Consider the following 11,761-nt stretch of genomic DNA (forward strand, 5'->3'; position numbering starts at 1 on the left):
TTTTTACAGTCAAAACAAGTGAAACAATGTACCAGTGCTGAAGAAGTAATCCAAAGTATTTAGAATACTTTACTAACCTTGAGTAATCTAACATAATATGTTACAAATTACATTTTACAGCATGTATTGTTGAATACATTTCAAATGTAACCCTCCCAATCCTGAGTATATGTATAGGATTGAAAGTTCGTTGTCATTTTTATTTGGTGAAAACATCAGTTTCTTTTTTTATCTCAATCTGCTCTTGTTTACTGTGTTCTGAAATTGGCTCACAATGGATGCTTGACTGACACTGATATCTGCAGCATTGAGTCGATGCTGTGGACATATTTGATGTATCGCTTCCATTGACTTTTAATTAAGCACAGTCTTTTCAAAATGGCGACTTCACTCTCAGTAATGAGCTCAGTATCCAAGAAACAGTCCACTTTGATGCCTCCTGCTCAGTGAAGGCAACAGAGATAAACCAAACTTTCCCAGCATGTTTCTTCCTTTTGGAATATTTTAGCTTCAAAACGTTTGGCTTGAGAAAGTGAAAGTCTCTTGTTTATCTAAGCTTTTCTTTAGGTTCTTTGACAACTTGAATCTTTTATGCTTATGGTTTCATTTTTGTAACAAAAGTTAAATTCTCATTAAAAATTTGGGCTGATGTAGTGTAGTCATTAAAAGAAATAGTTGACCTTAAACTGAAAGTTCTGTCATTATTTATGTGACCTCCTGTTGTTCCAAATCTGTTGGTCTGTCTTAAGTGGAAAACACACACACACACACACACACACACACACACACACACAAATTAATGTTCATGCTACACATTTGAAGTGTAGCTTACAGTGACCAGGGACTATCAAGATCCAATCTTTCTGTTTATGCTAAAACAGAAAATGGCCCCCACAAACTGTTGCCATAAAGTTGGAACCATATAATTCTCTTGAATGTCATCATATGCTAAATAATTAAGATTGGTCCACCTACTTTTGGACCTGTAGTGTCCATGCTGTATTTATGTAATTTGATTTATTTGTGAATCTTATTTGTAGGTGCTGCAAGCAATGGGTTACCCCACAGGCTTCGACATTGACCTGGACTCCATGAGTGCAGACGAGAAGTCAGATGGGGAGGGCAAGAGCGAGACGTCCACACACTTAAGCAATAATACATTACACTCCTCAGACAACTCCAACATGCTGGAGGTACACAAACAACATCGGCGGATCTACATATACTAAAAAAGTGTTGCGCATTTAAATATTTACAATGTTCTGGTACTAGGTGCGAACTCAGGGTCCTATTTTGACGGCCAGTGGGAAGAACCCGGTAATGGAGCTCAATGAGAAACGTCGAGGCCTGAAGTACGAGCTCATCTCCGAGAGTGGAGGAAGTCACGACAAACGCTTCGTCATGGAGGTGAGCCACACCAAAGTCTCAAAGTGTGGTCCACATTGTAGCTTATTCTGGGTGAGAACCATACACTAAAACTGGGAATAGACAGTCTGACCGGCAGTCTATTTAGTGCCTCAAACAAAATTTGAGATTTAGTGCCTCAAACAAAACTTTCTCAAAGATTTTAAGATACTAACCTTGCAAACTTTGGCATATCCAGTGATTGGTTTATTTTTGTATCATCCCAGATAATTTAGCTTCCAATCTGACATAAAAAAAACCTGTGTGCCCTTAATGCCAAAACAGCTAGTCAGATCGAGCTTGCCAGGTCGAGAAAATGCTTTACAGTTTTGTGTGCAATATGTATCAGTGAACTGACTGTGTGGCTGAGTCTAGCAGATTTCAATGTAGCATTTATATTTTTATTGATTGTCGGCAAAAATCAATAACAATAGTTCCCCAATCTGATTATCAATGATTCACTAGGTTAGGACCACTGTAGAGGTTGAGAGATACCAATAACTAAGGTGGTAGAAGACCCGCTAACGATTACTCGGACGATAGTTTTTCAAAATTGAGATGGTCAGTGAATGTACTCTGGGGCTAGTAGACTTGAATGTAAAAATCTTTTTTACTGATTAAGCAGTGACAACAGTTGCTTTTGGGATATCTGTTATTGGCAAAATCTATGGCGATAGTTCACCGATCAGAGTATCAATGTTTCACTACAATACGACCGCAGTAGAGGTGGACAGATTCGTTCACTGAGCTGGATGAAGAGCGCTTACTGATTAATGTCATAGTCTGAAACAATCGGCTTTTAATTTTTCTGGTAACCAAAAGTTCCAAAATGCAACGGATATTTCTATATCTATCTATCTGCACTAATACACATGTATCAGTGGAACCAATATATCGGTCAACCTCTAGACCACAGTATATTAATGTGGAAAATAAACTATCACTGACATCTCATAGGGATCTGTTGTTATTGACAATAAATATTCATCTAAATGTTTCCATATTTTATGTTCCCTTTAATACATCCTTTTATTAGTGTTCTAAATTAAATCAGGCATATGCGAGTTTATTGAAAGCCCCATCAGCAGCACATACATCGTATAAAATTAATTAAACCCTTCCTCTGTACCGTGTAATGCACCAAATATTTTTTTTTCTGTGTATTATTGAAGTTTTTGTTGCACCATAAACTGTATCTGAAATGTCATTCAGTTTTGACTGTAGCGTCTAGGTCTGGGTGGCCCACCCAGTCCCAGAAAAGATGAATAATTTATAAAAAATCTTAAACGGTCATTATATCGATTAAACAAAACCAAAACAATCAGCCTTTTAACTGTTTATTGGCTTTGTCACGAAAGTGTTATCAGTATCAGCAATCTCAAAAATGGGTCAGTCTCTACCTAAATCTCTTATAGTCACATTTTGCAACACAATGCTTCTCACATTTCAGACCTTTATAATGAATACATGATGTAACTTCCTGTTGAAAACCCTCATCCCTTTATTCTCATTGGCAGGTGGAAGTGGACGGGCAGAAGTTTCGGGGCGCAGGACCCAATAAGAAAGTAGCCAAAGCCAGCGCTGCCCTCGCAGCTCTTGAGAAACTGTTCTCTGGGCCCAATGCAGCTGGCAACAAGAAGAAAAAAATAATCCCTCAGGTAGATTATCAGTCTCTTTGATTATTGGTCAATGACATCCACTTCAGTTTCTCAGAACGTGCTGTTCAGTATTCAGTGTGTCCCTCATATAGCCAGGGTCAGTCCCTTGTAATTCATGACCTCTCCATTAGATATTCTGTGATCAATATTCCCACAAGGATTTCGAAAGGACCTGTCAAGTAATTAATTTTTATTTCCTCAGAGAAAGCAATCAATGCCAACTATAATTCATAGACTCTAATCAAGGATATTTCTCTGGTTTCCATAGTGTTGTAACTTGTTAAAGCTTTGAGGTGCATGGTTGGGTTAAGTGTGTTTCTGTCTACCACAGACTAAAGGGGCATTAGCTGCAGCCGCTGCTGTGTCTGCCACCACGGTCCAGGCGGCACGGGGAAGAGGAAGACCCACCCTCATGCGAGGAGCTTTCGTCAGCTCTGCCGCAGCACCAGGATATGTCACACAAGGTGCGTGCAAAGACGTAGTAGTGACTAAAGGCCTGTTTACACCAAACTACAGATTTGTCATGAAAAAATGCCTGGCAACAATGCATCCTAAATATCATACTGCAATGTTTCATCTTTCGGTTGCTTTTTTTGTGTTGATCAGAAACAGAACAATTCATTTAGGTATCCAAAAATGTTTCAGTGAATTGCTGAATATTCCGCATTGGTATTAGTGTGAATAGTTTTGATATGAAACGTTTTTCGTGAACTTGATGTGGATAATTTGTGTTTTGTAGGTGCATCTGACTTGGTGTAAATAGGCCTTAAATGTCAATGGGAACACCACTCCCTGGTGTTTTTGTTACAGAATTGTCCGCATCCATTTCCACTTGTAAATAAGCTCATTTTTACATTGAATTCATATACAATTCAAACTTTCGGCTTTAAGAGGTCCTTTCACATGATTGCATCAGGGTTTCCCTGTGCATTGATCTCTATGGAGCGATTGCATGCAGGTCAATTGGTGAAACGCAATTATTTAGACTTTGACCCTGGTTGCCGCTGACCTTTCGAAGGATATCATGACATTAAGGGATGAGACATCCTTTTTTACTTTCTCGAGTTGTTTTTCGAAGTTTCAAACTGTGTAACCTAACATAGACACATGCGACACAACCAAAGCGCTCTAAATGCGATTGTCTGAGGCATGTGTACATTGTTGCCCCCTTAAAAAATCCCTCATAATAAATTTATTATTCTTACAGATTGATGAATTCAGTTACAAAATGGATTGCTGTGGAATGTAGGTCAATAGTTCAATAATGTGGAATAAACAATATATTGCCACTTTTTGTCTTCCTGACACTTTAATCGCCTGCCACAATAATGTAATGCTTTTTAATTATCTGAATTATAATTGTATAATATATATTATATGTATAATTATTGAAATATAACTTTTTTTTATGGTTATTTGATCTTTATTTATTGATATATTGAATTATTGTTATTTGAGGAGCTTTCTGACCAAATATTTATTATATGCAATTTTTTGCGATTAATTCGATTAATTAATTGCCATATCATTACATACATTTTATTACAAAATTTAAATCGATTGACAGCCCTAGTTTCAATATATTGTAATACAAATTTGGAAGATGATTGAAACTGCGGCAAGTCTGCGAGAGAAAGACTGAATCAATCGAGTTCAGTTCCAATCGCTCTCACGCCTCATAGAAGCAGCATTAACCATATTGAGAAACTGTCTCAAAATTTCCACTTATATAGATGACTTGCTTCTTCATTATTGAAACATTGGACATTATATGAATACACACATAGATTAATACAAATATTGTGAGGAAAAGGAATAGCATTATATTGACAAAATATTGTTTCAGCACCAGTGTTGGGGTACTCAAAGTAATCCACTTCTCTAAAATTGTAAGCAGATTACATTTCATTGGTAATCTCATTACTAATTACTGTACATTTAAATTGCTTTCCAAAACACTTTTCAAAGAAGTTAGTATTTTTTTGTTGCTACAAACACTAGATAATATCTATATTTACTCCTCGTTCATTGTTACATGCAATTAATACACTTCTTTCACCCTTGCGATGACTCTGTATGAGGTTAGCGCCATCTAGCTGTCACATGAATGCAAACAGATGTGCATATGAACATAATTCATGTTTTAATTCTTCATAATATTTTAGAAATGGTTAACCAGTAATGAGCATAAATAGGAATAACTAAATTGAAAGTCAGTAACTGTCATCAGATTAGATTTCAATATGTGATTTTACACTACTTTTGTACAAAAAAGTAATTAGATTACAGTACCTAATTACTTTGTAATCAGATCACACCCAACGCTCTCCAACATCTCTTTCTTTCCATATTTTGACCGTTTACTGTTTACATTTCCCACTTTCTTGCTGCGTAGCAATCTTCTAAAATCGTCCTTCCAATGATCAATCATGTTGCCATATGGAGGTCACAATGCTTGTGTTAAAAGGTTTATTGAAGCCCTGATGCAGGTCATGTGAAAGTGACTTAAAGTTTACCATCCATCATAAATGCCATGTTCTCACAGGCTTTGGAGCTCCCTACGGGTACAGCGCAGCGGCCGCCACTCCTGCATACGGTACGTACCCCCTTCCTTCCCATCCTCCCTTCCTCCAGTCAGGATCTAGCTTCCAAATCTGCCCCCATTTACTATTCAGCTCGCAAATTGGGCTGTCAACCCTAGCAGAACCCCAAAATCTCATGTCCACATAGAAACCTTAAGAGAAATGACTCCCTGGACGATGGAACCAAATCATAACCTTTTGGTTCTTAACTGTAGTTGGAGCAAGACTTACTGCACCTGGCCTGAGCGTGACTCTGCTCGTGTAGTCTGCCTGCTCGATGCTTGGCCCATTTCTCTTGAGTCTGGGCTGCTCTGTGAGCATCAGCATAGTCATGCTGTCTACAGCACAAAGCTACATCATTCAAAGCAACTGCTGGGCTCGGTGGACCGAAGAGAGAGAATTTGAAACATAGATGCTTGAAGGCCAACATTAACAGTGTAAAAGCTAGTATACTTGCGATGTGATGACTCAAACTGAAGACCATTTAACAAAAGCCAGTTTACTAATCTGCTGCCTTTGTAACGCCTGCAGGCAGCTATTTTCTATATTGTTAATAGAGCGCAACATTCTAGGTCCAGAGGTAAAAATCCCATACATTTTACCGTGAGCTTCCATGGTTGTTAATCGATGGTCAGTGCTTCTGTTGAAGCCATCAGTCTGCAATTTTCAACCTCATATTTTAAAAGCAGTGTAGAATTCCTGGTGAACAACTACACTACCCCATGGATCCTTATGAGAAAGATCCCCCGATCAGAGAACCGCTGGTAAAAGAGTCCAGCAGTGACTGCCCTCTCCCATAATGCACTGTGAATGATATAATAACTCTCCTTACACTCACAAACTAGTATATCTACTATATCAAACTACTCAGCATATATCTGAATATTTTGTAATATTCTTTAAATATACTGATTCTGTACTTATAAAAAACAACTTTAAATAAATAGTTTTATATTTTTCCATCTTTGTCTTTTTTTTTCCCCTGATTACGTCATTCGCAAGGCTTCATGGGATTGTAGGTCATTCCCTTATTAATGACTTTATGTGCACAATCCGTAATGTTCTATGGAAACTCTTTTATGCAAGGGTGAATATAACAATAGATGGGCCAAATTTTCGCCCCATATCTGTTTTTTACCAACTTTTCTGTAATAGAAAGGTGGCGCATTCAAACAGTTCTTTCACACGTTCAGAAATCAAGATTTATGCATTTATTTTGTAAAGTATTTTATACATATATATCTGAAGTCAAAGAATAATCTATAATATTCTGGGTGGACCTGGGACTATGGCACACCCTTGGCTACTGCTTTTTAAAAGCCACTGCTTCCAGAAACCAAGACAACTAAAGAAAGTGGGAGGGCACCGTTGAGCTCAGTATGCATGCAAGTCATTTTTATTTGTATATCGCTTTTCACAACACATTGTTACATAAAATCATGCATTAACAGAAAATGAAACTATAATATCTATAGTCTTAGTCATCATTGTGTAGTTTGATTAAATGTGATTGTAAATAGTGTATAAAAATGAAATCATTGTATTCATAACCCCAGTGTGCAAGCCGAAGGCGACTGTCGCATGGAACACAAAACTCTGTAAAATGTTGGTTAATGGAGAAAATAACCTTTGGAGAAACCAGGCTCACTGTGAGGGCCAGTTCCCCTCTGGCTAACATCATGAATATATGCCAATAATAGTTATTTATGTGCAGTGTAGGTCATGGTTTAAAATTTGAAGGAAGGTACAGTATGTGTTTAGGGTCAGTGTTTATACAAAGATGTTTTATGAACTGGAAGATTAATGACTAATATCTTTGAAGTTCAGCCTGGATTATCTGCAGAAGTTCACATTGATGAATTGTCCTTTGTTAGTTGGCTGATGAAGGGATTTGTTGGCCATTATTTGATTGTCTATATATTCCATTTTAAGATTGTAGTCTATCATTAGACCAAGGTGATGCAGGCAGAGATCAGTGAGGTGCATCGCAGTTCAACTAGCAGGTCATTTTGGTGAGATCTGTCCTAAAGCCAAGATTCAAGCAGTAGCATATGAAGTATCCCATGTCTTACAGTTGGATCTGGCATCAGTTCATCTTCTGAAGTCCATCATAATAGACTGAAATGATGAAATCACCTAAACAATCTGACAAGAGTAGTATCTGATGGAGTTTAAAAGGTAGGAATGCGTAACATGTTTTGAAGCTAAGGAATCAAGCAATTTCGATTACCGAACTCACTGAAATTCCTATTGGTACAAGCTAATTATCATTGGTTCAAGCTTTGGGTGCATTGCAGCCAAACGATACAGTTTAACATACAGTTAACAGCAGACGTAAAAAACAGGCCTAAAACAGTTAGAATATTCTATGCAACCACCTGTGCTGCACATACTTATTTGAAGCCACATCCACATTAATCTGTTAAAGTTTAAAACCTCAGTTTTCAGTATTCCGAATGTCATCGTTTCCCCTAGTACCCGCGTGGGATCCTAGGAAGATATGTCTCCTAATTTACTCCATTAAACTACGTGCAGACACACTATTCGAGAATCGGCCATGAACACCTGCGCACTGCAACTTATAAATATCTAAACTAGAAAATAGAAGAATATGCACACGTCTGTCAGTTTTTATAAACATTTACACGCAGCAATTCATAAACAGACACCAAAGTAAACACGTTAGCACACACACACTTGCTTGTGCACACATATCTGTGTAGTCTGTAGTATTAAGATCGTCTCTCTGGCCGGCCCAGTCAAAGATGCTTTGAATGAGCCTTATGTGCAGGTGGGACTAGGTTAGGTGGAGTTAGCGAGAACAAGGGCTAAATTAGGAGGGTTGTTTGCTGGATTTTGTGTGTTTATTCCTTGGGGAATGTAGGGGGTGTGTGAAAGGTGGATATGGGGTCGTTCCTGGTCTCTGCCTGCCACATAAAGAGTGTTCCTTTAGGTGGAAGGTGAAACCCAGTATTGTGTTATAAGAGAACAGCGCTGCCTTCTCTTTGCCGTCTCTCTGGTTTGGTGCCTGAGAGCTGTGTGCATGCAGTTATTCTCACCAGTCATCTTACGCTGTCTACCTCCTGTTGCTGCTTTGGGATTTCTAAATGGGAACGACTGTGAGACTACAATTACAGTCCTGTTCACTCACACAAACACACACATGCATCTCAGACACACCATAGAATGAACACTCCACATAAGAGTGCCAGCTAACAAATCACTCCTGAAACCCTCCATATGCCCCCACCTAGAGTTCAGTTGCATGAGTCAGACACTTGATCTCAACTTTTCATTTTTAGACATGTGATTAGATGCTTAGTTTTCAGAAAATCTGTCAAGTAGTTAAGTCTAGGGTTGGGTGATTTATTGAACTTATTTAGTTGGTGATATCAAATTTACAAACAATTTGAATACTTTGCTGACTTTAACAAGCTTTTTTTCAAAATCTGTTCAGGAATATGCAAGTAAACTTTTCATTTTCGTGAGTCCGTTCTTTTGAAATCAATTTTTAAACAAGTGGCAAATTCATAGAAATTTGATCTATATGTCAAAAACGTTTGGAAAAAATATATAGCATTTTCTACAAACAAATAAATAAATAAATACAATTATTATTTAAATGACTTAAAAAGATTCTAATAAATAATAAAAAAAAGAACATTTTTACAAATATCATGATTTTTTTAAATAAATATTTCCAAGAATGTTTTTCAGGGTTACTCCAGATGACCTGAACAAAATGAGCGTTTTCATAAAAACTATCAGATCTTTTTTAAAAGATCTGATATTTAATTTGTTGCAAAATAATTCTTTTTAAAACTTTGCAAACAGTCTTGTGGGTCTGAAGGGGTCCTCTCTGTTTGTTTTTTAGTTTGTTTTTGTCACATGCCAACAAAATGGCTACTTGGTATGTTCACGTCATGTCGGAATTACCGTAATAAGATTTCGACATGGAATAATTGTTCATGTCTCCGTAAAACTGTTAATTATGAGTTGTAGACTCAGAATTCTATGAAAGCTCCAACTTGACAGTCGTGATGTCATGTAAAAAGAACCAATATGGTGTGAACCCATATTTCTGTGATACCCTTTCATTATGCTATTGATGCCATTTTTTGTTCTTAAACATTTTGCAACAACATATAGTGGTGAATTAATGTAGTGATAAACTTCTTGCTGTTTTCAAAAACAAAGGTGTTTTGGCGTTTTACTTTTTTACTTAGAAACGAATAATTTACGAGATCTCAGGACGTGAACAGGTCCAAGTTGCCATCTCGTAATTACAGTGTGAAAACGCACAATTACGTGTTGGTTACACCACATAAGTTTGATATGGTGGACACTTTTTTTTTATTTTTTTTTTTTAATATTAATGATATTTATAAATATTTTTTTTTCACTGCTTATTTTTTAGAAGTTTATTCTGCACTACTCGTGACAGCTTTTTAATTTTTTTTCAAGAAGATCAGCTTTAAGTGAATTTAGTTTTTTACAGTCTTCAGGTGATTACACAACATGACATTTTAGACTTTAAGAACAAACTTTAAGTCATTGAAAACACGTTAATTAGAAAAGTGTATTCAAGTAATTGTTTTGTGTGAATTGCATTTGAATCTATTTTTTAATAAGAATTTAATTTTTTATATTTGCGTTATAAATATTTTACTTAATTTTTTCTTGCTTTACACATTTTAAATCAAAAGATGGTTCCCCTGATTTAAATATAATTGAAAGATGGAAAAGATATGCAGTGTGTGTATATATATATATATATATATATATATATATATATATATATATATATATATATATATATATATATATATATATATATATTTATTTATTTATTATTATAAATTTTTTTCAATCTATATCGCCCAGCCCTATAATCAAGGCCCATTATTCATAAAATGAAATATGCATTGTAGTTTGCAAGGTCAATGGTCCACATACATCTTGTATATCTTACATCTTGTATATCTTACAGCTTATCACATAATCACTTTAGCAGACAGGTGCTTGTGTCTTAACTCCTATTTGATTATGCCCTCTCTTTTCACCTGGCCTTACCTTTTTTCCCTTTCCTTCCCTTTCTCGGGCGTATAAACCCCATTCTAGAATAGGACTGAATCTGCACTAGCTTTCATTTAAAAACAAAACACCCTTAAGTCTTCTATTTGATCCTGGACTTATGTGGAGTACTCTTTTCATTTTTTCTCTAGGTTTGCCCAAGAGAATGCTTCTGTTGCCCATCATGAAAGTGCCCGCCTACCCAGTCCCCCACTACTCCTTCTTTTAGCTCAGGAGCCCACCATACAGACACAAACACATACACAGCTTAAATTGACATCAGAAGGGAAGGCCAAATAGCACAATCTTATAAAATGCATGGCCAGATTTAAGGGTATTTGTAAAGTGTTTTTTATTTTGTTCTCTGTCTTTTGATTTTAACTTTAATACAGGTTTTATGTTCTTCAGAAAGACTTGAAGGATTTGTACTGTGAATTGTTACCTCATTCTTGGAAATTTAAATTATATCAGCATTTCTTTTTTTGTTATGGTTGTTTGTTTTTATGTAGAATGAGAATAGGCTGTGTTTTTACACAGGCGTAATCTATGTATGAATATCAGGAGCTGTGTTAAAGATGTATAGATCTAATTCAAACTACTGCTGACAAATAAACCTTTATCTTCAACTGCTAAGCACTGACTGGTGTATATTTGAAACCTCTATAGTTAGTGATGAGGCATTTATTTGTTTTACTATAGAATTTTAAATGAAAATTTGCAGATCTGAATTTACCATAATACTATATATGTATATATGTATGCATGTGTATATATATATTTATATGCATGTATGTACAGTTGAAGTCAGAAGTTTACATACACTTAGATTGAAGTTATAAAACTAAACATAGTACGCAAGTATAAACACCATGGGACCACACAGCCATCATACCGCTCAGGAAGGAGATGGATTCTGTCTCCTAGAGATGAATGTAGTTTGGTGCATAAAGTGCAAATCAATCCCAGAATAACAGCGAAGGACCTTGTGAATATGCTGGAGGTATCCGGTAGACACGTATCTATATCCACAGTAAAACAAGTCTT

General features: G+C 36.3%; 1 protein-coding gene across 1 annotated transcript in view; it reads left to right on the forward strand.

Moving 5' to 3' along the window:
- Nucleotides 1-11,342, forward strand: part of LOC127635981 (spermatid perinuclear RNA-binding protein-like) — a 141,145-nt gene extending 129,803 nt beyond the window's left edge. The window contains 6 exon segments of the mRNA XM_052116311.1: nt 1,041-1,193; nt 1,273-1,407; nt 2,922-3,062; nt 3,394-3,526; nt 5,608-5,658; nt 10,870-11,342. Of these exon segments, the coding sequence (XP_051972271.1) occupies nt 1,041-1,193; nt 1,273-1,407; nt 2,922-3,062; nt 3,394-3,526; nt 5,608-5,658; nt 10,870-10,946 (690 nt within the window). The 3' untranslated portion in view covers nt 10,947-11,342.
- Nucleotides 11,343-11,761: the final 419 nt, after the last annotated feature.

This window comes from Xyrauchen texanus, chromosome 43, assembly GCF_025860055.1.
Source record: "Xyrauchen texanus isolate HMW12.3.18 chromosome 43, RBS_HiC_50CHRs, whole genome shotgun sequence".
Lineage (NCBI taxonomy): Eukaryota > Metazoa > Chordata > Actinopteri > Cypriniformes > Catostomidae > Xyrauchen > Xyrauchen texanus.